We start from the raw sequence: 27,744 nt of genomic DNA on the forward strand, positions 1-27,744 counted from the left end.
TCTTTGGAAACGCAGCCTATGCCCAAAATGGGGTGACGCCTGGAAATTTACCGTCTTGATCCTTACGATTACTAAACAGGATCTAAGCGCGGTTTTGTTTTCATAATCTTTCTGCGCTGATAGCACATGTTACACACAAATGAAAGAAATCGCATAAGAAATGCATCTATTAAACATAGTAAAATGCCGGCTTTGACGGACTAATAGAGCACAATTCCTTATGACTTAGTTGTTTATATGTTCACATGTGTCATATTACTTCTTTTGGCTCTAGATACCGACTACATTTACTGTTTTGTTACCTCGGTATTTGCACAGGCCATTAACTGTTATGGTACAAGTATTTTAAAATAGTCTATGCAAAATATAAACACGATTAAAAATTAGATTTATGTCATCTGTGGAAATTCATTTTAAAACGTTCAAAGTCGTATATAGATAGAATCTTGGAGCTCTCTTCGTGTAGAAAGCACAAAATTTCTAGACTAGAGTTACTTGTGCGTCAGAATGCCTCTTTATACAGAACCGTTAAGATCCACCTACTTCACACCAACCCTCGCCGCAGAAATAAAGATGCCAACAATGTAGATAGGTGATCGTCCACTGCCTTTCATCATTACCGGTGATAGCCTTTGTCTAAATTGGCTGCTGCAAACTATAAACTAGGTGTTTTGCATTATAAATGACCGCTTTGAATCTCATTAGACATCAGTTAAGATAACCGATAATATCTGTTGATGGCATTATTTTCTTATTAACATTTTAATGACATTGCTTGAAAAAAGGTTTTAAATAACCGAACCGAATGTGTCCATTTATGTCCATCACCCTTGACCCTGATCCACCAGGGCCGTAAGCTGTTTGGGTGGCGAGTTTGGGGTCCTCCGTTTGACCAATGTCCGGGTTGAGGACCGGACTTAAAACAGTGTAGTCTATGGTGTCATAAGCACGGACGAGCAAAGGGCGATGGAGTTCTTTAGTATTTTTGACGCTATCATGGATTTAGAGGACGAACGGTGAGATCTGCTTCAATGTTCTGTCAGTATTGGGGCCATAGTCCATTAAAGAGGTACTTAAAATAATAATGTATACTCAATTTTTGTAAATCACGAATACATGGCGGCAATATTTTCTGAATCTAAAAAAGCATTTGCCATTTATGTAATTCCAAGAAATAGTAGTTTAAAGTATATATTTGTATGTCTTTTTATTTTTGTGATCTTGTTTTATTTCGGAATATTTTTAGAAAACATTTGTTAATGCAATGAAATTCAAAGAAATACCTAGACGCTTTACAACTCATAAAAATATTGAAAAGGAATTCATATTATTTGTATTCTAAATTAAGTCTTATTCATTCTCTATTCAACTTAAACAAATGTTTCTCCTTAAAACGTCCTTGTTTTTGATTGCCATCGTTCATGCCGGGTGTGTATACGCCATCTTCGAAATCATCCTTGAAAACCTCAATTAACACGCCTTAAACCGCCGTAGATTCACTGTATCGCCTATGCCTGCTTCGTTTTTGTGTGTTAATGTACAAATTACCGTCCATGCCCACCTTGCTCACGTTTTTTACGTCATGAAACTATGACTTTAGAAGTGTTTCATGCTTAAAGATTAGAGCGTTGCCTCGTTTTGTTTTAAATGTTGTTTTAATGGAATTGTTTACAAGTCGTCAAATTATTCAAATATGTTTCGAACTATGTAATTCGGTTACAAAGTTTAAAAAGTTTTAGTTGGATTTCTTAATATACTGGAGGAGTTGTACTATACCCTTTAGTGTCATTTGAGGAAAATATATCAGGGAACCTAGGTATTTCTCCACCAAGATCGATCGCACCTTTAAGCTTGGTATTAAGTAATGCTAAGCGTCATGGTTTTACTAAATATGCATGGAGAAATTCATTCTCATTCATCAGAGGTTCGATCGTGATAAAATCGTCACTCAGGTGAAAGGTAATGGTGAACGAGAATGGGAGAAATTGTACAAATTAAATTCATTCAACCTATTGGCTTACTTCGCATGCCGAGATGAGCTGTGTGGTTTGGGCAGTGGTCTTTCATGCGTCTTGTGCCGTCAACGATTTATTCAATAACCATATCGTTCAAAACTATTAGGGGGCCAAATTTAAATCAACATCAATGAAATACTCAATAAAGGTCTAACGTCAATTGCTTTGATAGCTAAATCATCCGTGTAAAAATCTGATGCAATCCGGAGAAAATAACATAAAAGATCTCCTTGTCAAAACCAATCGCCATATTTCAAAATTACTTCAGCGTTAGAAAAGAGTCCAATGAATATCATTCGGAGCTCCTCGGCCATTATTTCCAAAAACAACATCGGATGTATGCCGGGACATCAGTTGAAGTAGTCCGTACATTTTTGAATAATATCATTAATTAAATGTAGTGTTTAAGAGTTTTATTCATTGCTCTCAGTTTAAATTGATTGCCAGTGAAGTGTATTATTGCAAACAAAATTAAGATTCCCAAGGGATAGTCATAAAGTTTAACAACTAATTAAGATTACTACGCGATCTATTTACAGCGGACTTAAACGTACCACTTTTTGAGTATGTAAACCGTCCAAATACATCCGGGGTTGTTTTCGATAAAATGGCCGAGGAGTTCCGAATGCAATGAATATATGCCTGCCATGCAAATAGATACTATCATTATATCATAGATGGCAAATACAGAACACAAGAAGTTTTGTAAATTTGGCTGAGGTATTGATTTATGTGCATAACATTGTTAGTAAATCTGGTAATCATGAGTTATGAATGCTGGGTAGAGGACTGGAAGAACATATATTGTGACTGAAGGTCATAACTCCACAGTGAACATTGCTATACTGCTGGTGATCTACCTTAGTTGAGATATGCCCATCAATATTGCAAGAATTAGATAAGATGTTCGACAAGGGATCCAGCTGTATAGGGTTATCAATACCCTCAGACAACCCAAAACCTTTATGTGATGTACCCCTTTGATGAAACCTGTGTAGCATGTGAAGCAGACGATAATGATTAGTGTTATCCGACGCAGTCGTCTGTCTGCTGTGTACATCAACGTCGTCGTCCACTCTATAACATTTTAACAAACTTCTTGTGTTCTGTTTTTGTCATTTATGATATAATGATAGTGCCATCCTCTCACCTAATATGTCGTGGGTCCGATCCCAACCAGAGGTACTTTTCATGACATCTCAAAAAGGACACAGCAATGGTTTCTGCCCTGGAACCGGACTCGATAGTGATTAACAACGGTTTCCTCAGTCTGCACAATGAAAGTTAAAAACATTAGTTTAAACCACTTAAGATGGACGAGCAAAACAGTTTGCAATTAAGTCATATTTGCAAACCTATGAGAGGGCCTTCTAATATAATTTACGAAATGGCACCTCGAACTTGAAAACGTTTGTATCTTCTCCTAACATAACTGTATGTCACCAATAGGCCTTCTATGGTCCGTCTTCTCCAAGTCGCGCCGGTTTTAACAGCTCACCACGACTGAATGCGTCTAGTCAAATGCTTGCAATAGTAATTCGCATAAAATAATATATAGCTTAACCAAGGGATACAACTCGTTCTCTATTAAACAAGACAACATGTAATTATACCCCGTGACCTATGAATGAACAATAAATTTGCATCGTTTTTCGTCTTGCTTTCAAACATAAAGACAAATTATACATACACATACATACATATCTTATAAAATTATACATATGGATTGGTCAAAAAGTGTTAACAACATAATTATGTTCATCCCTTGCCATCACTTGCGTACCAAATACTCATTTTCAACCAGAATCCTGCATAGCAAAATAATAATAGTTAACGAGTCCGCGTCCATGTTTAGTCTTGGCGTCCCGCGTACCACCCTCTTGGGTCCCGAATACCACAGTATATGTATAGGTAATTGAACATAATTAATTATATATGCCGAAATTATTCAGCGTAGTAATACTGCGCGACGTGTTATTGTTCCTTTTTTTAAATCATGATACTCATGTCTGCGGGTTCAACGTTAAAACTAGCGGAAACAACATCAGGTAGATCCTATTACGCCGTAACATGTTTACCTGCGATTTCCTGAAAACATGACAGTCATGATGTGTTGTACGAATGAAAAGTGTCCAGACTGTTATCAGATGCCTTTTGCGCAAAAGAAGAAACTATAAATAGATAAAAACTAGGCCAAATAGGCTATTGTATAACTTTTGGTATTTGCCTTTTGAACAAAATCTTCGAAGTTGCGTCTTCATTTCAGTGGAAAGACAACATTTACCTCAGTTTGAAAATTCATTAACATTTGTAACGGAAGCCGCAATTTTGTATTGAAAAGATTGTCACTTAAACCTCACGCGTCGGATACTTTAAAAAACAACAAATTGTGAAGGGAAGTCACTGTCTAGGAAAATTTTAATTTATTAAATAGCAGGTTGCAACTCTTCGTAGAAATGAAGGTGCAGTCCAACACACAAAAATGTTTTGATTTTTTAAAAATAGGATCGGTTAATCCTAATGCCAATACAGCAAAGGTTTACCAAAATGAAACATAAAACTGGCAGTTAAGCATTGCACGATCGCATAAAGCTTATTCCGAACATAGCTACATTGTATATAGCTCGTGACAAGGGGAACAAGTCCTGCTCATTCCCCATATAGCTATTGCATGTCTTCATACTGAGTTTGTTATATCCGAATCCATTCGGAACTCCTCGGCCATTTTTATCGAAAACAACCGGCCGAGGAACTCCGAATGATCCGAATCAAACTGTAATACGTTAGTAAAGGAACCATAGCTCTGTGACCCATTGTTTGAAAATTGATTAGAAAAGCTAAGGATAATAAAACAAATATTTGGCAGTTCATGTTTGACTCAAGGACAAAAACTCTATATAGTATGGTCCATTGTTCCCTTCTCCCTTGCGGCTGATCTCCCTTGCGGCTGATGATGGTGGTGGTGATGATGATGATAATGATGATGATGAAAATGATAATGATGATGATGATGATGATGATGATGATGATGATGATGATAATAATAATGATGGTGGTGGTGTGGTGATAATGACGACAACGACGACGACGATGATGATGATGATGATGATGATGATGATGATGATGATGATGATGATGATGATGATGATGATGATGATGATGATGATGATGATGATGATGATGTATTATTACGTTCAATACGATTGTGTTGATAGTTTAACTGATGATGTCATTAAAACTGCTTTATTACGTTACACAGCACGATCCAACAATTTTTTGTCGCTACCAAAATTCGGCCGAATTTAACAAATACCAAAACTCGTCGCTACCTCACTTTTGTGTAACAAAGCCTCAAACGTGAAATGGTTACACCTGTACAATAAAAGTGATTTATGTGAAGGGGTAACATCATATCTCTGTTCAAACTATGATCAAGCATTCGAGGGCCAAAGGGGGGTGGGGGTGTTACCGCTGCATACATATAATCGTATTCCTGATTTGATACTTTGCGTACATCTACTTCAGGTAGTCGTTTAGTCGTTTAGCACTAATTATAACTCAAAAACAATGCTATACACTTGGTAGGCGATACATACAAAACCATGCATCTTTATTAACAATTGTTATTTATTTATTCCGTTGTTGCAGTCCATTGTCAGGCGTATAGACATTGAATAGGTTCAGTCATTGTTGAATCTCTTTTGTTAAAAAGTATTTAGTTTATGACTCAGAGTAAACGAACTATTATTGTGTGATTTAAGCCATAATTATTGTATGAAGTAACATTAAAGCTACATCAAACTTTGAGTAAGACTGGCTTTATACAACTTTATGGTCGAATACTCAGGTCGTGAATATTTACATTATTTTCACACAACTACACACAGTTGAATGGGATATAATTTTGAAATGCTTTAGTGCTTCTGTTTACCACGATTTCAATTGAATGACGATCTAAACCTAAACCCAATTCAAAAGCGTTTTCCAATATGGGCGCGCACGGAACCGTGTCGCCCAATCTAGAGTGGTTGACAGTCGCCTGAAAGCTTTAAGCATGGCCGACATTAAAGTGCATGGGCTCCGAACAGGTTCCGACAGCTAACAATAGCTGTACAAAAAACCTGAAGAACGAGTTTTCCTGGTTTTACAGAAGAGTAATAATAGCATGAGTTTGGATACATGTCCGAGGTAGGATGCGAGTGGTTGCGTTAAGGACTTAGTGATTTTATTTCTTGATGGTCGGAGATAGAAATGGTAATTAATGTTCGATAGTTTGGGGAAGTTGGCTGATTGTGATCATAATTAGGAGTGACATCGGTGATATGGATATTATATGTATGTACCTTGGATATATGTGTTTGGTTTATTAATATAATTGGTAGAAGTTATACTTTAATTGTTTTAGTGTTTAATGTTCGTCGAGAAATGGACAGTATGAATTGGTACATGTGTGCTCATAACATGGTAAGTAAACTTGTACCGACACGGTGCTTGTATAACAGCCATCGAAGACAGAACAACAGTTGGTTCCAGTGTTAGAGATGTGCATATTGCCTTTTGTAATCAACATTTTCTTTTTAAACTTAACATATTTCATTATGTATTGCCATTATTTATGTTCCTTAAAGTCATAGGTTTCGTTTATTTCTAGCTATTGGTAATTCAATGGATCTTCTATTGACAACCGGCGGTGTTCTTGTCGCAGGTTTTAACACCTTTAATCCATATTAGTTGATTGTAAACGGTCTAACGTCCCACGATAAATTACCAGTATTTTAATGGCTATAGTTTCAATGTATCCTTGTCTACAAACTTCTGTTCATTCTTGCCTTCTTTTATACTAGGGCAGAAATATGGTTAGTGTTAGGGAAACAATGGTCTTATTATTTTTGGTTAATAAAGCTAAGTTGGAGTTTGTAGTGGAATTGATTGAATTTACTATTGCCAGCAATTCAGTGCGTGTGCGTGTGCTTTGGAATGTCATTTAGTCTAAAAATGCTTTCTGACTTTTGTCACCATTGTATGTTGTGTAACTCAAGTTCAGTAGTCACGATGGTTATTGGGTGTCATTCGCAACCATTTGTAAAACTTCAGACAATAAGAATGTCCGATGTCAAGACTAACTGGACTGCTCAAATTCCTTTATCAGATCTTACATCTGTACAGATCTGCGATGTCCTTTCTGCCCAGCGGCCCAGGGATAGATTCGGTCAAAGATATTGTTCACGATTCATTGGTATTGTTAGTTTTGTATTACAAATTCAAACTATTTTATTGTGATGTAAAACTACAGTGTTCTACATTCTGAATGGGTAATCAGTCACAAATGCGTCATTGTTGTTCGAAATGAAATGGCGACGCTGTGATCTCTGTACAAAATGAATTACTCTTAGTGTATTCAAGGTTAAGAGGCCATTACATTCAGTTCTATACTACGGTTTTTGAAATACAAACAATTTTGACAAAATCTATATTGATCAATATTAATATTCAGTTAGATAGTAAATCTAAATATTACATTGTCACGAAGCCAACACCAACGACATAGTGTATCTAACTGGGAGACTTAAACTTTAAAGGCATTCAATGGTCCATTTATTTGTCCATAAAAAACACTTGTTTTGAATTTCTAAAAAAGCGACATGGAAATCAAGAGGGAGCTTGCCATTGACCCGAGCTCCTGTAAGTGATAGCGTGGGCTCGTATTACAAGCCCGGTAGATAGTTGTCCGCAAATGTCCACCAGCTCGAGAATGGACGGTGTATAAATGGCGTCCATACAATGTTTTCTCAATGATATTGTATTTCGGACAAAATAAGTCTAGTGCATGAATACATGGACATAGTTTGCATACTAGGGATTCATTATTTACGTTCGCTTGCTGCTTTTTATTTGATTTTAATTTCAAACGACCTTAAAGCTGTGGATAGGGAACAAAACTCTCTAAGGAAACTAAGTCCTAGCTGTTCGAAGTTCGATTTGAAAATTCGCGCTAAGTGGCCAATTTTTTAAAATTATTTTCATTCTTCACTGAATTCACTTTCAATATATTACAGCTGTTAACGGGGCTTTAATTGTCATATCTTCTGGCGATGAAATTAACATTTTAAACAATACACTATTATTTCATTATTCATATATGTGGTAATTTTCATGTCCATAATTTAGAATGCAGACAGAAACCTTCACATTTAAAATTACAAGCGCAATCAGCGTTACGCTTCTAGATTTCGCTATGATTTAATGTTTTTTGTTTAAATTACCAGTTATACAATCAGTCATCTGTGAGCGCAAGATTTTGTAATTTCAGTATACGTGACCATGGTCTAGTAATTTGATGCTGACGATATCTTATTGAAGTGTAATTTTTCATCCATATCCCCCATATGACTTTCTTTCAAAAAATATGCATTCTCATCTTCTCATCGTATTCAAAGAACCATACATTCACGAAACAAGAGCATGTAAAATATAGGTCTTTCGCGAGTTTTCCGAAAAATAAATACACATAATAGGGCTTTGCTGAACATCATTTAACAGATAAGTTTCTTAAAATACTTATTTCACCGGTACTATCGTCCAAAATTATCGTTTATCTTATCATTAATAATTACAATTTAAAACATAGATGCAATAATCAGACTGACTGTAAGCTATCATTTAAGTACAACTTTTCAGTTTCTCCTGAATAACATCAGTAATGTTTAGCTCAGTGTTCAGAATGGTCTGTGTCTTTACGGCTAGCTCCAGAGGCCAGTCTATAGTAGTTACAGTGCACGGGAACCCCGTGCAAATCCCTGTTTACAGTGGATATGTCAGCGAAACCATATATGACTGGTGTAAACTTGAATGTTCACCACAATGGAGATTGAGGAGTTCTTTCAGTGGTGTACTTGGGAACTATCCGGCAAATTGATGTGAGTCTTTGGTTTGTTTTGCATTTTGTTCGTTAAATGGCGCTGCTGAACTCATACTTTTTAAGATTCGGAAGACATCTCTTCGAGCCACATTTACGTGTAAGCATGAAACAACATAGACCAGAAAATATTGCCTTGGAGTATGGGTACACTTGGTATTTTGTTGCAGCGATCTGACGGGAAAAATGCAAAGGATTTCCTCTCCCGAGTTTAAAAACCACAAACAAACAAGTGTTTAATTGTTTAAATGATCGAAATACTACACCTTAACATAACTTGATACATCATGCATTTTTGCGCATGTCAACAGTTCAAAAATCTGTCTACCGCAGCATCATGTGAAACTTGCTTCACAACAAAAGAGGGAATGCTTTTTATGAATACTGTTGGGCCAAGTTTGGGTGCCCACAGCATGTCCAGTGAGCGGGTCATACAACTGACGGGATCATACAGCGATCGTGGGCTATATGTTGACAGAGCCCCAACAATGGACGCATTGATTGTCGTGATCGATTTCTTCTTGTTAAACAGCTTATACCTCACATGAGATTACTTCAGGACCTTTGCTAATGCTTTTATTTCAAACCCAATAGAGCGGAAATTGTTTTCATTCATTTTTATTTCGTTATGATAATAATCATACAATGACTTTAGTACATTGACTCATACACGTCAAATTTACATAAATGTAATTATGCAATGATAGTTTGTTCAAATGTCGAAACGCCCTTTGAAGCATTGCAGATGATAATTATATACAAATAACCAAATGCCTTATTGATATGATCGCATTCATCATCGTTTTGTTAATGATAAATTACGGATGGCGATTGTTAAGTTTTACGCTTCAACACAGCCCGTACATTGTCCAGATTCAATGTTATACATGCGTTGGCCGGGGGCACGTTGTATCGTCGCGCCTTCAATTAGCGGCCATCCAGGGTAGGATCTTTCATCAAGTGGTCGAAAAGTGGCCTCTAACCACCAGTTCGGGCCGTAATTGTCTGTAATGCGTACATGGAAACACTACGATACAAAAAAGCATATCATCTCCTAGGGTCGCGTCTAGCAAACTACAGCTAAATTATAGAAAGACGTTGTTGTGTTTGTTTGTTTTTCTTTACCGTGCGCTTAAGAACAAATGAGCAAAAACATATAATGGAAAAATTATTTATAAAACAATATATGATTATATGTACTATTTCCATAGCCAAACGACCAAAGTCTGTATTCCATTGTGAAACTAAGAGGCCTACGAAGGAATAATGCGAAGGGCAACATTTCAGTTTCTAAGACGATACTTGAAAATTGTTCAAGTTAATAATTTAATTCAAACGCTTCAGTAAGTTCTGCACGACCATGAGTCAGACAAGTGACGTGAAATGTTAATTTAAATACATGTATCCTTTTAAAGTTAGTTTTAGCAGTCGTTGTAAAATATTTATATGGTCGTGGTCTGCCGATCTCATGTAAAATACTTGAAAATTCGGAAGCCATTCGACTAGATTTAAATGGAAGCATATATTCATTAACGAAGAGTGTTTTAGCAAGTTATAGTAAGCTACTCTACTGTCCCTGTTTAATATTTAACATAGTTTTAACGCTATTGATCTGCTTAATTGATTTCAGATATATTTTAACGCATCTCCTAATTGGATCTCACAATAAAGTGACAATGAATATTGTCTTTTCTTCTCAAGAGCCCATTAAGATGTGCTGTCGGTAAATTCATATGTCGATAGGGATTGTTGACGACCCGTCCTCGGTATCCCGGGATACGGGATCGATCCGCCGTGATTTCCCGCCATACCCTGTCCGCCACTGTCACTGTATCACCAGTAAACAAAATGCCACGATCAATCAGATATCTATTGATCATATTGTGGCGGTTTTTGTAACAAGTTGTTATTTTTTGAGACCACAGCGCTGTTCTGATTCGTTTTTCTAGCGTTGACTAACAGGCAACATATGTCTGATTACTTGTTTCGTGAGCTCCTTGACACACTATAGAGTGTATATGTATTGTCCCATATCTAGATTATTACGGGTTTTATTGGCTTGTTTTACTATTCCAAATTGTATTCGTGTTTGGCCTTACGGCACACATCACCCGTGCAACAGGACAGTGGATAAAATGTTATTCGAGCCTTTTGTTGACTTCGGGCCATTGTGCTCTCGAAGCTTTAAAATTACCGACTATCACCTTTCCGCGAGACTAGCTTGCTGCTTTTAACATGTAGATTTAGACAGATTTGGGTACACTGTTGAAAACCATTTCAATTCTCTACAAAACTGTACCCGGCATCATGATTAGTTGCGCACTAATTGCATATATTTCCTTGTAAGCGTGGATTGTTGGTTGATGGTATTGTATCATGTCACGTTTGTACATAATGAAATATTCGTTTTAAAAAGACCAGTGTCTGCTAATGTGACCCACACTGTAAAATGCCGTAACAGTCGAGACTTCAGGTTTGTATCACTCATGTTATGGAAATTATTAATTGCCACTTTTTGAAATCGGTTTTGTGTCACTAAGTCTATTCAAAATAACATGAGAATCATATACAGCAAATTACAGGGTTCTTTACAAATTAAACAACCGTACACATACCAAAACATTATGAAAATTTTCAACATTTCAAATACGCCGTTTAAATGACGAGGTTTTACCTCGGGGATTTTTTGGCCCCATGAGCAGATTTACCTCAGGGGCAAGTATGTGCCTATAACGCAAATGCCAACGGGAGTTGGTGTTGAGGTTGGGGATATTTGGGGAAATACCGTGTGTATGCATGATTTAACTATTTTGTTTTCAGGTTTGGCTAATTGCCTTTTATTTGAGACTCATATGCTATCAATATTGAGTGCTAAACATTAAAAGTTATCACACTCCTATTTTTGCTGATACTGGTGAATCAATTTCAAACCCCTTTTTTATTTCGTTTTGGAAAAAGAAACAAAAATGAACATGTACAGATTGATTATTTTCTGACAATATGACAATATATTTTCTTTGAAAGACACATAGATCTTCTTCTTATTTTCCCGAAATTGCTGCAACATAATCGTTTGTTTTGAAATTAGATTCTCTAACAATGGTAATCTACAAAAATGTAACAACTACTGAAAACCTTGAAGAAAACTTGGATATCTTTAATGAGGAGATAGGGAGTATTTGTGACCCAGGGAGTATTAGTGACCCTTCGTTTAAAAGAAATATACCACATTAAACTGCCTCTACTTAAAAATAAAAAATAAAACAAAAACAAATAGTACGATAGAGAGTGTACAGGAAAACGAAAGTATTTCTCCCAGTCACAGTAAATAACTACAGAAATAACGACTCTGATGAAAATCAATTACTTTTGTCAAAGTCGCAAAGGGAAAAACTCTAGGAAGATGACGAAAGCGAAGACTTTCATAATAGATTCATAAATGGGGAATTACAGGTCATGTTCTCAGAAGTAGATATCGACATCTCAACTCATGTATATAAAAATATATTTTTCACAATTATTCGCCCTAATTACATATGTTTAATAAGCCATGTATTTTCAAATGATTTCGACCTGAAAAAGAGGAAGAACTTGGAAGATTTGAATTCTGAAATGTGAGTTTCTCCAAATGTTAAATATGAGTTGGTTTTAATAAAATTACTGTTTCCCCATTTACATAAGGAAAAAGATTTAACAATAAGGGAAAGGCGTATTTTGGGAACCCATTTTGTTGATTCAACGCGGAATGATAATTTAAATCTGTACAACATTTCATGGTTATGTGTATTTGCAAAACACCAATAACTGAGTAAATAAACAAGATTTAATCATTTATCAAAGCATGGCCATACTATACATGACTGACCACTGGTATACATGTGGAATGGTTAGTTTTGAACTATTTTGTTGTATTTTGGGCCATTGGAAGACATTTTTTTCAATTTTTGCAGATTCGTGATTGATTTCATATACATAAAAATGGCCAAGAAAGGTTCAATAAACCATAAGGCTATTTATTTAATGATGATGCAATATGTAACAGTGTGATGATATTAAATTAAACCAAAAACACAAAGTTTTTTCTAGAATGCCAAGCCCACTAACATGCACTGGTGTATAGCTAGAACATGGATACAGGCTAATTGAACGAAAAATAAACCTATAATAGCTTAACTATTCGAACATTGTGCGCTGAAAAAAAACTCCTATCGAAAGTGAGAGGTCCTTTATATGAAAAAATACTCTGCTAAACACGAGATCAGAAAAAATGTCGGTAAAAAATCCGGAAAATCGAGATCAGCTAAGATTTTAAAGTTTATATAAATAAGGCACGATCAGCCTAAACGAGTGTACATGTGGAGAACGTACGTGACAGATGATGACGGACGATCCTCGTTCAGTCTTTGTTTAATTATTTGTCATTTACCTTGTTTAAATAATTGCACACGGCCATGCGATCACTTTGTGTGTACACACGCATTTCCCTACCAGTCAAGTTATGTTTAACTATTTGAAATTTTAATTGGTTATAAAGCACGAACAGAAATTAAAATTACTTTGAAACTGTGTCCAGAACAGTTAGTTAAAAAAGAAGACGTTGGCATGGCACCATACGATCTTCCAAGCGACTATGTTTTTAGTAGATCAGAAGTTTTACTTATTCTCCTATGTGGTATTTTCAGTGAGGACTTGAAGCCAGATTCTCACTCGGAGGTGCACAACTTTGACACCAACAATAATGACGGATGCGACAAGACCGACGACGATGACGACATCAAGGGCGGCCAGCAGAGCCCCGACGGCGGCCGGGGTTCGCCGACGACAGACGGGCCTCCAGACGACATCCGTGGGTTCTATGGTCACCCGCTCACAGTGGCGACGGCGGCGGTGGACGATGACACGCAAGCGTCGGCGGTGGCCCTGTTGCACGAGTACATAAATCTCCCCGCTCTCGACAGGAGCGGTATGAAAATAGGGGAGACAATCAACTCTATATATGACATTATGAGGTAGAGTTTGTTCCCATTTTGTTTTTTTTATCGATTGTGTTTAAACTTTTTGTTCAATTTAAAAGTCTTTGTTATTTTTCTTGCAAACACGTACAATATACACGATATCACATCCCAGGGACGACGGCGCGATTGCCAAGATTGACGGACCGGAAGGGGAGTACATCCAGCTACTGCAGACTACCCTAGCCTCAGACGTGGACAAGTTCTTTAACCGTGAATGCGGGGATGCCAGCTCTGTCACTTCCGGTGGGTCGCTCCTGGAGGCAGTCACCTCAGGCCTGGCGCTACATGGCGGCCCCCAGGGCATAAACACCCTCAACGAGGAGGTCATTCATGAGGTGGGTAACTATATCTGGAGCAGTAAATAACAATGCCAACGTTTCAATGACATAGGTTTTTAAAAATAAGAGTTTAACTTGTAGCATGTTTACAAAGGTGAAATTATTGACCGACATTGTCATGTCCGGTGTGAACCAATTTACCTTCGATATAACCAATGAGTTACGTATGTGTTTATACAAATTGAACTAACTCGACTATATTCTGATTCTAACAATATGTTCGTAGTGAAACTTTTGTCATGCATGCGAAAATAAATTAAATCATGTTTATTTCCGCGAAAATGAAGGCCCTTAATCAACAATAACTTCGGTGAATTCAAGTTAAATAGAATTTATCAGTACTTAATAAACATAAAGCTAATAACACGTTAAGAATGATTAATTGTTTTGCCTTTTAACCATGATGGGAAGGGAGTTGTCGCCCATGGTGTCTTACAAACAGCTGGTTGCACTATACCGACATCTTTAGTGTGTATGTCCGTGTCTACGTATACGAAGATTTTTTTCAAAGCTTAAACATCAAGGTCAGGCGAGGTTGTACCACGTATAGTAGTTCTCTGTACGGAAACATTATCAATAGTTTGTCCTGAATGAAAAAATACAATGCTTCAGAGACATTAAAAAAGAACCACATAAACACACCACTCAACACGCCTCGTCCCGATCTCTGACTGTCCTGGGATGGTTAAAGATCACTTAATGACAGAAGTTGAAAACTAATATAGGTACAATATTGCATACATGCACATTGTTTGTGCTTTGACAACTTTACCCTTTTTTGCTTGTTTGCGAAAAGAATTGGCAACATAGTCATTGCATTCAATGTTAAGTTGCTCAAAGGTCAAGGTCAGAATTAAAAGGCAACCCTTCAAAATGTTAAATGACCACGTCTAATGCAGACGACATTAGTAAAACGAAGTTTGCTGGCGAAAGAAAGAACACATCCTACCACTATTTACATTCATCGACTAAGATGTGTGTTGCTTTTAATGTTTAACTGCACTTCTAGCTTGAGCTAAAATGATAGTAATCGTAAAATTTGCGATTTGTTTACCCTCGAGATGATAAAAACTAAAGGTCTTTATATTGCCAACAGTTGCCATCATTTTGTGTGAAAGCGGTTAAATTACACTCGCCTGCTCGCCATTAGGACGTTACGTTTCATTGTAGCGACACTCGCACGCCCCATTTCACAAGCATGTGGAGTTGCTTACTTTAGGTCAGGATTTTTAAACTTTTTGAGACACAAGTAGTGTTCATGTTACACGGATTTTACATAGATTAATCCTGGAAGGAGCTAGGTTGTACGGTTGGTCGGTTGCAATGGGGTGGGGGTATTTGATGTCTCTTTCTAACATTAAGGAACTTTTAGCATTTTTTTCTATATTGATTTGAAGGTAGACTGCATCAAACGATGCATTTTTTTCCATTACAGAAAGAAGCCAAATTGTAAATTTGGTTGTCATTATCGTTTCTCATGTGAAATTCTCATTCTGCACACATAAGTCGTCCAGTTTGAATGTCTGAAATGTAAGGGCAACTGTGCACCATAAACCTTAATTATGGACTATTGCGAACGTGGTCATCATGCTATTGATTGTTAACACTATAATTGACTATAATTGCCGTCTTGAGAATGGATTGAATTGTTTCCGGTCTTTAAGATGACACTTAGATGATATTTGATAGGTTTATTGAAGTTTCAAAGCTCTGCTAAACGGTTCAACTTTAACGCATTATAGCTTTTCAAATTCGTAATTCTTTTGTCAAAGTACATGTGGCAAATCTTGCAGTTTTTGCATGAAGTGTAGACGGAAGTACATGAAGACTTTTATTTAAGAAGCTAATCTTTACCTTAAGTTTACTTGGATTGTACATTGTGATTTCTACTGACAGGTTTGCGTGGAGACGTCATGCATGAACGCGGAAGGTGACGTCATTTTTACCGGCGTACCGGAGGGAATTCAAGAACTTGTGGAGTCACCAGACTCTGAAATCATAGTGCATGAGGAGCTTGCTATGCCGAGCCTGGACGCTGTGAGAAATGAGCCGCCTTCACAGGAGTGCGCGGCCACCGGAAATGTAGCCCAGACAGCAGCGCCTTTGACTTGTCATGTGAAAAGTGCTCCTGGAAACAGTCGTAAACGAGAACTTAAACTTCACGGAACTGAGAAAGCGCAAGAAATATCAAAGACACTTGTCAAAGCTTTGACGGAGAAACTGAAGAAAAGGATGAACGCAAAAGCTGTTGTGAAGCCGTCTGAAAAGACGGAACTGGAAACAGCCGTGTCGGCAATCCCATCATTTAAATCGGACATTCCAAATCATGTCACATCTACACCGATTGTTATGTCAAGCACGACACCAAATGCAGAAAATGGACATGGAGCTACCTCATCATTGTATTCAAAAGTGTTGCCCGTGGACTCCACAGGTTCCGTGGTAGCAGCCTCATTGCCAACATACCAGGCCGCGGTGGCACAGAGGCCACCTCCTGCTGACCCCGGCACTCTCCCATCATCGACCCTCCCCACGACACAACCCTGTGATCAGACTAGCACGACACACCAGTGCTCAAGTGTAGACCTACAATGTACAACAAGTGCAATTCCGGTATTAACACCTTGTGTAAGTGCGGACAGTATCATCGCCAAACATCCGCAGTTTATGAGAACACAGTCCGTACCAAGCCAGAAAAACAATCAAAATGCATTCCAAAGTGTTCTTAGTCCTGAAAAAGGTGCTATTCCTACTGTGCCTCCTCGGCCGTTCCTCCCTCCACCTAACTACTTCCTGCCCGGCGTCCACCCCGTATACCCGCCATATATGTTCCCACCGCTGCAGGCGCCTGGTGCCTCCCTGCAGACGGCCGAGAGGGATGCGCTGATGGAACGGTACATGTCTCAGGGCGTCTATATGCCCGAGGCCCCGGTGCCGGTTCTGGGGCCTGCATGTGCACTGAAGAGGAACCCGTCTGCGGTGAGATCTCCAGATGGAAATGATAGTGATGCCCCACCAAGAAACCATAATAATGTGGTATGTATCCTCTTGGAACGATTGTTCATACCAGCAAATACAGGCATTCAGAAATGTGGGCATTTAGTTAAGATGTCACTTCACCTTTACAGAATTCACAAAATTTTATAATTTAAACAACATTTTTTATATCAAAGGAGTATGTTTCGGGGTAAATTAAAACTCACCAAGGGGCTGGAAACCGTTCAATAAATAATGTTTACAATACCTATAAATAATGACTCTTGTATAAAATGTTATTCAACTCTTCAATACATTATTATGTATCAGTAATATCTTTTGGCAAGTATATGTCATTAGCGCTTGGAGGCTACATGATATTTCAATTAGATGTATTCAACTTTAATAGGCTAACATGAAACAGTAGCAAATTAAACCTTTCCAAATGATTTGTAATCATACAGTTTAGTTATACATAAGAATGGTGTCTAAGAAGATATTAACTCATGACATTTTCTAAGAGTTGTTTGCCCTGTCGCAGCAATATCCGGAGAAGCAGGACAGCGATTGTGAGCAGCGGGGGCGCGTCACGAAGCGCCGGAAGTCCGAGCCGTCCATGGCTTACGTGAAGCAATGCTGGCCGCCGCTGCCTGTTGAGCGGGGACCCCGGGGAACAACCCTTAAACTGTGAGTTGATAGCTTTAGATGAATGAGTAACATGATTTTACATTCTGCTTATTTAAAGATGCACTCTTACTCCCAAATAAGATTTACCAAAATAAATACAAATGTTAAAATATACCAAGAACGATGGATAAATGTCGAAAACAATGGTTTTTATGAAGGAAGACAAGTTTAATTGGAAAGAAAGGTGCAGAATACACGGTATTTCTTCCTTATAAGACGATAGTAAATCACAGTAAATCTGTTAGCATTCACCAATCATTTAATATATTTGCGTTTTCAGCTAATATACACACGGTTACCGTTTTGTTATCAGTAAATAATATTTACCATAAATGCATTATTTAGTAAGTAGTTCAAGGGTTATCACTCAAAAATTATGTTTGTTATACATGTGTATGTATTGATTTTGAATAAGAGTGTCACTTTAAGAGATTAAATGTGTACCTATCATTTAATATAACGTCCACAATTTAAAAACACTATCAATTTCACAAGCAATACATCGCTAAAATAGTAAGTAGTCTGAAACTGTTATAACTGCGTTTTTTTCCTGCCGCAGGAGTCATGACACCAGCGGGTACCGGTATTTTGTCGAGTGCCCCATCTCCACTACCCAGAAGGCCGACTTGGACCGCATGACTTACCTCAATAAAGGTTAGTATGCATTATAATTAGTGTTCACGTATATCAGAACTGGTAAGCAGTTTTGCTGTACTGTTACGTAAAAACATTTAATGGATTTTTTTCCCAAGGAATTAAGGCGTTTGATGATTTAGTTAATGTTGTGGGTGTATTGGATTCCTGGTGTCGTGCATATAGCTGTAACGTTCACCTGTTTCAGGCCAGTACTACGGTCTCACCCTCGAGTATACTGGCCGACCCAAGAACCAAATGGTAAAGGTAGGTATCCTCTTACCCTAGATTATTCAAAAAGCTAGAGAAGGCATTTATCATGATACATTTCAATAAAAATACATCTTGGATTTTGAATGTCGTATATGTTAATGCTTTCGCCATCAATTAATGGCATTCTCTTGTTTCAATGCATTGTCATTCTAATGGTTTATATTACGTTGATATAGTGTACCTCCATACAATTTACAATAGCTCGTTTTTTGTATTCTAGCTATCTTCGTGTTTTAAGCATGTTTTGCATTAGGTCTCGTATAATGTTCTGTATGCTCCGGGTTTATTTAATGTATGTGTACGCGCAGTCTGTGGTGATGGTGGTGTTCCGACAGGACCGACATCTGGGGGACGAGCGGAAGGCGTGGGAGTTCTGGCATAGCCGCCAGAACAGCTTCAAACAGAGGGTCATAGACATAGGTGAGACACCGGCATTACTGCCTCTACATCTTGATTGTATATATAAAATCATTCGAATATTTCAATGCACCTTTTCTGCTTATGCCAGGAACAATACTCACACTAAACTATGTTTTACAATAACCATTCTAACAAAAAGCATCTTCGTTGTGCAAAACAATATTTTTTTACAATTTAATCTTAACTTATTTTCAGACACGAAGAACAGTGTCGGTGTGAACCCTAACGCTACAGAGGAGATTGCTTTCAACGCGGTGGTTGTCCGCTGGAACACCAAGGATTCACCGGTCAAGGTACGCATGCAACGGGGATTCAAGATAGTCCTTGAATTAATAGCTTACTTATTAATTACCTTATCTAGATTGTAAAGATACCTATTTATATAAATTGATAGGAATCACACTCTACTCCATTTGCTGTACCAGTGCTGGCCACCAGGGCTGCACAGTGGCTTAATATTACATTCCTGTGGCTTTTTTATTTGTAAACATATAAAAACATAAATTGTAAAGCTTGAAACAATGATAACAATCCCCTCTCTACCTTTATCAATCCTTTATGCTTTTATTGTGAATAAAATGTTTTTGATTTCCAGGTGTCCGTAGCAATTCACTGCCTCAGCACGGATTTTAGCAATCAAAAAGGGGTCAAGGTATTTCCCTATTTGCCTTTTTTTCCCACTTTTATATTACGGCAATGTAATTTTGTATAACACGTGAAAGTAGCTTCCCTCGAGTGTTTTTTTAACTTAACTGTCAGTTTCTCATCAAATATAAGGATATGAAATGTACATTTCCGATCTTAAGTGGAAAAGATCTAAATGGTTTTGCAGGGCCTGCCGTTGCACGTGCAGATTGACACCTATGACATTTCCAGTTCCGGGAAGGAGGCAGGACCCGTCAGCCGGGGCTTCTGCCAGATCAAAGTGTTCTGTGATAAGGTCAGTAGAAAGAAATTAATTTTCAGATCATGCACGTGCAAAACAGCTTATTGTCCGCTCACCGGCAACATTGCTTATTGTCTTTGCATAGTAGTCAACTGTCAAAATCAGGCTAGCATCTGATGCTCATAATTCATTTTCTTGCATTTTTGCTCATGTTTTGTTTGCCCTCTTTTCTTGTATTAGTTTCCTGTACAAGTGTCAAATATGTATCTGTCCTTCAGGGTGCTGAGCGGAAAATCCGCGACGAGGAGCGCCGGAAGCACTGCAAGACCAGCCTTAAAGAGGAGTCCGTAACCAAAGGTAACCAGCCCACAGCCTTTTTATTGTGAATCAATATGAATTTTTCTTCCTGAAAGTTATTTTACCTTTTAAGCTCGACTATTCGAAGAATAAGGAGGGCTATACTACTCGCCCCAGCGTCGGCGTCCGGTTAAAGTTTTAGGGCAAGTTGGGCTTTTCACTTATAAGTCCAATACCCTTCATTCAATTGACTAAATACTTCACACAGTCGTTCAGGGCCATCACATAATGAAGTTGGATAACTCCATATTATCTTTTATACAAATAATGGCCCCTGATTGACTATGGAACTTAGGTTAAAGTTTTAGGGCAGGTTGGGATATTTATTGATAACTTCTATACCCTTCATTCAATTGACTTAATACTTCACACAGTTGTTCAGGGCCATCACATAATGAGGTAAGATAACTCCATATTATCCTTTATACAAATGATGGCCCCTAAATGACTATGGAACTTAAGTTAAAGTTTAAGGGCAGGTTGGGATATTTATTAATAACTTCTATACCCTTCATTCAATTGACTTAATACTTCACACAGTTGTTCAGGGCCATCACATAATGAGGTTAGATAACTCCATATTATCCTTTATACAAATTATGGCCCCTGATTGACTATGGAACTTAGGTTAAAGTTTAGGGCAGGTTGGGATATTTATTTATAACTTCAGTACCCATTTTTCAATTGACTTAATACTTTACACAGTTGTTCAGGGCCATCACACAATGAGTTTACATAACTCCATATTATCCCTAATACAAGTTATGGCCCTTGACTGACTTAGGTTTAAGTTTTAGGGCAGGTTCAAGTTTTAGGGCAAGTTGGGATTTTAATAAAAAAAACTTCTATACCCTTCATTCAATGCACTTAATACTTTCCACAATTAACGACGACCCGTCTTACAATAAGGTCACATAACTCTATTTTAACCCTAAATACAAATTATGGCCCCTGAATGATTGTTTGTTTGTTTTTTTTAAAATTTGACAGGCACATTTTTATATTCTCAACCACATTTTCATAAAGGGATAACAAGTTATTCGAATGACTTGCGTCATTGTTCGGGCAGGCTGTAGGGAGGGGAACGTCAAAGTCACCTTATGTATCGAATAATTTTAGCTATGTTTGATATAAAGAGACCAAACTTGATATATACGAAGAGTTTATGGAGACCTTTTATTGGGAATGCGTTTGAGGTGCCTAGGATCAAGGTCAAGGCTACTATTAATAGAAAAAAAGGTTGGTACTGTATAACCTTAGTAAGGGTCTACATATTGTGACCAAACTTGGTATAAAAGAAGAGTTTGTAGAGACCTTTCCTGAGATTGTGTTTTGGGCCCGAAGAGTTATGGTCTAGGTCAAGGTCACTGTTGCTAAAAATAGAAATATGGTTAGTACTGAATAACTCAAGTTAGGGTTGACATAGTGTGACCAAACTTGGTATATAGGACAAGTTTATGCAGAGCTTTCATTGGATTGCCTTTTGGCCCCATAGGGTCAAGGTCAGTGTTACTTAAAATAGATTGCTGTTTTAGTTATGATTGACATACTGTCAGTGTGACCAAACTTGATATGTAAGAAGAGTTAATGAGGAACTTCCATGGGATTGTGTTTGAGGCCCTTAGGATCAAGGTCACTGTTACAAAAAATAGAAGAAAGCAGTTGAAACTGAATCTCTTCTGCCAATCATTAAAATTCCGGTTTTGTCACATCACAATTCTTGTTCACTTTTTAATTTGATTGTTTTATTGTTTCTGACAGACACATATTACATCGTTATTGTATTTACTTCTATGTCAAAGCGGCGTAGTCGAGTGCGCTGTCTTACGACAGCTCTTGTTTAAGTTGGTGTAGTTACGATTTAGATACATGTACGTAAACAATTAAAACAGTTATATATTGAGTCAACTCCATCCTTACACCTAACCATGATACATAATAACACGCCAATAAGGCTATATTTTCATGCCTATTCAACACGCTCTGTCACTACTGATTTTGTGTTGCAGGTCGTCGGCGGCAGGAAGATCAGTATCACCCGATGACGGAGCGCTCCGAGTTCTATCCTATGGCGGATCTCCTCACGCCGCCCATCCTCTTCTCGCCGTCATTTGACGCCAATGACAGCGGACGGGTATGTGTATAGCTCGCCGGCATTTTTTGAGAATGGTGTATTGACAGTAGCTTTTTTTAGCAAAAGCATTCATTTGTAAAACATTTACTTAATATCCAAAACGTGTTTGTATTTGCAGGGAAGTCCAATGAATCTCACAATGAATGATGAGGAATGCAGTTCAAGGTAAGGTTTATAAAATAAGACAAATCATTGTCTAAAAGTGTACATTTTTTTTTTTTAAATATTTCACGTTTTGTTTAAAATGAACTAATGGACTAAATAGCTTGTTCTAATAAATAACATAAAACATGATAAACAGACAATAGCTTTTACTTCTTTCGTATCTCTCTGCCAATAACTCGACGCCTATTTCTACGTTCAGTATCACGAGTAGCGGCGATCACTACGACAGTTCTGATGACGCCAGTTTCGTGGCGAAGCGGCCGCGCTTAGACCAACTGGAACCATGTCCACAAATCTTCATGCCCCAGCCGAAAGGTGGGTGGCTTTTTAATAAAAACAACTAATAGGCTTAGATTCAAAAGGTTTTTTTTCTGCGTAGAATGATTTTAACATTTATAAAAAGCGTAACATATATGCCAAACTATCAGCAACCGTATTTATTTTATTGACAATTGCGGTATACTGATCACGAAAGATATATATTTTCATATTTTGATGGCCATGTGTTTTTACGTTATATTTAACAGTTGCGTTTGTTGCTTGCAGTCCTTATATACGTGCGAGAGCGACAAGACGCGGTGTTCACGGCCATCATGATATCCCCACCCACCCTAGCTGGCCTCCTACACGCAGTAAGTTCCCGTCCCTATGTAAATGAGCTACCCCACATAATTGCCACTATTCAGCATATGTTGCATTTAAACCTCGCCATTGAATTACCAGTTTGGGATTGTATAACCCGCAACCATGACCACTACATGCCCATCCCGTTACCATGGAGGCTAAACACACCCGCCCGCAACCATAGAGGCTTATACATGCCCGCCCCGCAACCATAGTTTCAGTAAACTGGTATCTAGATATATCTTGAATTCTAAAACTCATGTTTACCAAATATATATTAGTTCATGATGGCGACATACTTGTAATGTGCTATGGTGATAGTGATTGGTTTTCGTTCCAGGTTGAAGAAAAGTTCCATGTACCGATGTCAAAAATAAAGAACTCCTACAAACGATCTAAAAGGGGGTGAGTTCCAAGTGATTTTGGTTTCAAAAATGTTATACTTTAGAAAACAATAAAATCGTTTTGTTGAATAGTTATAAAGAACATACTTTAGAATGTTATCTCAAATCTTAGAGAATAAATTAAATAGGACATATAACTACATATACTGACATCATCATACCAACAAAGCCCTGAAAAAACACTGTTTTGAATACCCATCGAGTAAGGATTGTGGGCCACCAACAAATGCATTCCTATTCTGTTTCATAAGCACGTTTTTAAATTTAGTATCGAAAATGCACTTACCTGTCTCCCAACAGAATCCTTGTCCGCATGGACGACAACATCATCCGCCATTACTCGCACGAGGCGACATTCATCATTGACCTGACGCAGGAAGGAGCTGACTATGAGCTCATCCTATCGGAAATTGACGTCAGCCCTCTCCCACATTGAATGACGCATGACGTCTCTGAAACGGAACCATGGCGTCATGATCAGGCTGCCCCCACTGTATGAGGTCGCCGCCAATCATTGTGCTCACTTTAACTTATTTAAAAAATGTGCTGATTGTTAAATACTCACGAAATTGTGTATTAATTAACGATATTGCATTTCCGTGCAGAAGTGTTCAGATATTTGCCTAGAGGTCAAACATCCTTTGGTATCTTATAAATGTCTTTTTGTGATAAATCATCACAGTTGGACATTGATATGAACCACAAGTAGGTGAAAGTTGGATTGAAGGAATGTCCTATATGCAGGAGATCTCAATGCCATGTAATACTCCATTTATGCAAGTAGCCACAATACTCAGATTAAAAATGGGTTACCAGGGTAATAATGTTTGCTACATATATAAATAAATATATATAAACAGGCGAATTATGCAATGAATGCAGAAATTAGTGATTGAGTTGTTGCTGACTTTTAGTGACTTACTCCTTAAGTGCTACTGCTGAATTATATTAGTGTTATTTGATGAAATCCGCCGATTGCCGGTATTAAGTTGTTAGCCATACATATCATGAAGTAGGTAATGTATTGATATTTTTCAAAAAGGTTAGGCGATAAAATATTCGTTTATATGTATATGTATTGTAAGCATACATAGTTATTTGCTAGATTTTACAAAGAATTAATTATAAATTAAACCACAAATTATTTGAACATATTTTACACTGTTTTAGGACACAAATGGAAAGGGTTCAACATCAGTTTAATATGATAATACTATAACGCATTGCACTCTTTCATTTATTTTGTTAGGGAATTAAGATATAGCTCTAGTCAATGAAAATGCAAAACTTTACTTCTTTTAAAAATTTTAGATCTTTAACGTTGAAAAACTTAGATCTTTAACGTTGAATCTTTCTTGTGTTGAAAGGAACAGTGAATGCCTTTTTTATATTGTTGATTAATTGTTGTTTAAGAGAAAGAAATTTATATTTTATTTGTTCTTTATGCATGACATTGAAATCAGACATGTTCTGAATAAAAAATGAAATACAAATGCGTGTTTTGTTCCGACAATCATATTGGAAATGGTATGATATGGCACATGGAACGTTTATTGGTCATTGATCATGCCCTGGAAAATATTTAACTCAGAATTTAATTCTTTCTATACGATTCCGTGGTCTAGCAGTATTAAACACATTTCCTGTCCATCCAGTGGTCGCAGGCTCGATTCCCCGCCGCACCACTAAAAAATTCTAATCGGAAATACGTTAAATGGTTGTCCTGTGTGACATTTAGTGCTAGTATAAATAGTATATTTATTAAATACACTCACCCTACTCAAAATAATTACGTGTTTACTGATGGATGTCTAAATAAAGTATATTAAAGCACATCGGTAGCGTTATTTAATTATAAATCTGCACTATCATTCAAGCCAAAAAACCTGCTGCTAGTCTACTTTTAGGAACACGAGTAATGATGTCAATAACCATTCAGTGGACCTTGAAAAACATTCACTTCTACACGCGATATATACCGAGAAAACAAGATTTCAATGCAAGCCATCAAAGACGCGGTTCAATAGGTTCTCGTGTGAATATATATATTTCTTATCATAATGATGAAGGTAAACATGAGTTTAAACGTAATAATATTTTATGCAAATAAGCCGGGTGGCATGAGATGATATACCCTGGTAAAACATATGAAATCAAGAGAGTGTGATGATGTCAGAAACATGTTAAGGGCCTTCCCAATGCAAAAGTTAGTTTAAAGGCCCATAAAACATAATCGTTTTTATTTAGTTTTGGGTTTCAATATTTAGCAAGCATAATACATACATCTATTGTAACATGTGTAGTAATTGAGCAACTTTTACGAAATGTTTTATTAGATCTTAATCAAAAAGCATTTACAAAGTTAATACAAAAATGTATGTATTATGTCAGAATAGTCAAGGCTACCCGATCAATAATGTCTTGCGGCTTTGCCAGTGGTGACTGCAGGTATTTTAAGAATGAAATTTGCATATATTATTTTTTGTAACTAGGAAATGAATTTAGTCCACTATTTTACTCTTTTTTTAATATCATACTTATTTGAAAAAAAATCACCAAGAAACCGCAAGACATTGTAGACTAGGTAGTCTGGAGCATTTTGACACAAAAATATATTTATTTTATCGAAACTTTACCGCAACATTTTGGCCTTCCCGAACCACTTCTGCATTGTGACAGGCCCTTTAAAATTGAAAAAAACAAGAGCTGTCACAGTATGTAACGAATGCCCCCGATTGTGACATTGACCAATGAACAAGAAAAATACCACCCATAGTTGACAACCAACACTGTTATGTCCTTATATATGCAGCATTCCATTGAGAATAAACACCCAAGTGTGACCTTGACCTTTGAGATAGGGACACAGGTCTGTCATGCGACACATCGTCTTGGTATGTGGAACACATGTGGCAAGTTATTTTAAAATCTGTCCATACAAGGGAATGTTACATCCCGGACACGACAACTTATACTCTATGTCCTTATATGCAGCACTCTGTTGTGAATAAACACTTAAGTGTGACCTTGACCTTAGAGGTAGGGACACGGGTCTTGCACGCGACACGTCATCTTGGTATGTGGAACACATGTGGCAAGTTATTTTAAAATCTGTCCATACAAGGGAAAGTTACAGCCTGGACACGATAACCTATACTCAATGTCCTTATATGCAGCACTCCATTGTGAATAAACACTAAGTGTGACCTTGACCTTAGAGGTAGGGACACCGGTCGTTCACGCGACACGTTGTCTTGGTATGTGGAGCACATGTGGCAAGTTATTTTAAAATCTGTCCATACATGGGAAAGATACAGCCCGGACACGACAACCTATACTCTATGTCCTATATGCAGCATCCATTGTGAATAAACACTAAGTGTGTCCTTGACCTTTGAGGTAGGGGCACGGGTCTTGCACGCAGCACGTCGTTTTGGTATGTGGAATACAAGTGGCAAGTTATTTTAAAATCTGTCCATACAAGGGAAAGTTACAGCCCGGACACGACAACCTAACGTATTATATCATGCATAGGACGCAGTTTTTTACCCCCAATTATCGTCTTAAAAATTGCCTGCGTCCTTTCTATGCTATAAGAATTTCATCTGTTTTTTTCCAAGTCCATTTCAGGTCGAAAATATCGGACCGGGGAAGAACGCGGTAATAGTAAGTATCTGTACTGCGTCACCGAAGTGAACAACTGACATAGGTAAAATCACGCAAGTTAACACAGGCAGAAATATATTGAATGTTTACTTTAAAATGATTTATTGAGAAATAAATTGAAAAAAAACAAGAGTGTTTACTTTTTTACAAAAGGGACGCTACTCATAAAAACTCTATGTGAGTCAGCACTTTAACTGGATTGAGTTATAACGGCAACGGAAAATCGGGAAAGGAG

The 27,744-nt window shown here is 37.4% G+C and overlaps 1 protein-coding gene across 4 annotated transcripts in view; it reads left to right on the forward strand.

Moving 5' to 3' along the window:
* The window catches only part of LOC128214740 (uncharacterized), a 35,820-nt gene extending 10,490 nt beyond the window's left edge, over positions 1–25,330 (forward strand). For 3 of the 4 annotated variants that reach the window (XM_052921364.1, XM_052921363.1, XM_052921362.1), the window contains 17 exons: positions 13,614–13,940; positions 14,059–14,281; positions 16,181–17,320; positions 17,802–17,947; positions 18,507–18,601; positions 18,789–18,847; positions 19,162–19,273; positions 19,469–19,566; positions 19,869–19,925; positions 20,106–20,213; positions 20,438–20,516; positions 22,526–22,650; positions 22,769–22,815; positions 23,015–23,130; positions 23,362–23,447; positions 23,780–23,844; positions 24,144–25,330. In XM_052921364.1, coding sequence (XP_052777324.1) covers positions 13,614–13,940; positions 14,059–14,281; positions 16,181–17,320; positions 17,802–17,947; positions 18,507–18,601; positions 18,789–18,847; positions 19,162–19,273; positions 19,469–19,566; positions 19,869–19,925; positions 20,106–20,213; positions 20,438–20,516; positions 22,526–22,650; positions 22,769–22,815; positions 23,015–23,130; positions 23,362–23,447; positions 23,780–23,844; positions 24,144–24,279 — 3,019 coding nt within the window. In that variant the 3' untranslated portion in view covers positions 24,280–25,330. Of the gene's footprint in view, positions 1–5,847; positions 6,204–13,613; positions 13,941–14,058; positions 14,282–16,180; positions 17,321–17,801; positions 17,948–18,506; positions 18,602–18,788; positions 18,848–19,161; positions 19,274–19,468; positions 19,567–19,868; positions 19,926–20,105; positions 20,214–20,437; positions 20,517–22,525; positions 22,651–22,768; positions 22,816–23,014; positions 23,131–23,361; positions 23,448–23,779; positions 23,845–24,143 lie in introns of those variants that run through there. The other variant, XM_052921365.1, reaches the window with a different exon arrangement.
* The last annotated feature ends 2,414 nt before the right edge of the window (positions 25,331–27,744 follow it).

This window comes from Mya arenaria, chromosome 13 (assembly GCF_026914265.1).
Source record: "Mya arenaria isolate MELC-2E11 chromosome 13, ASM2691426v1".
NCBI lineage: Eukaryota > Metazoa > Mollusca > Bivalvia > Myida > Myidae > Mya > Mya arenaria.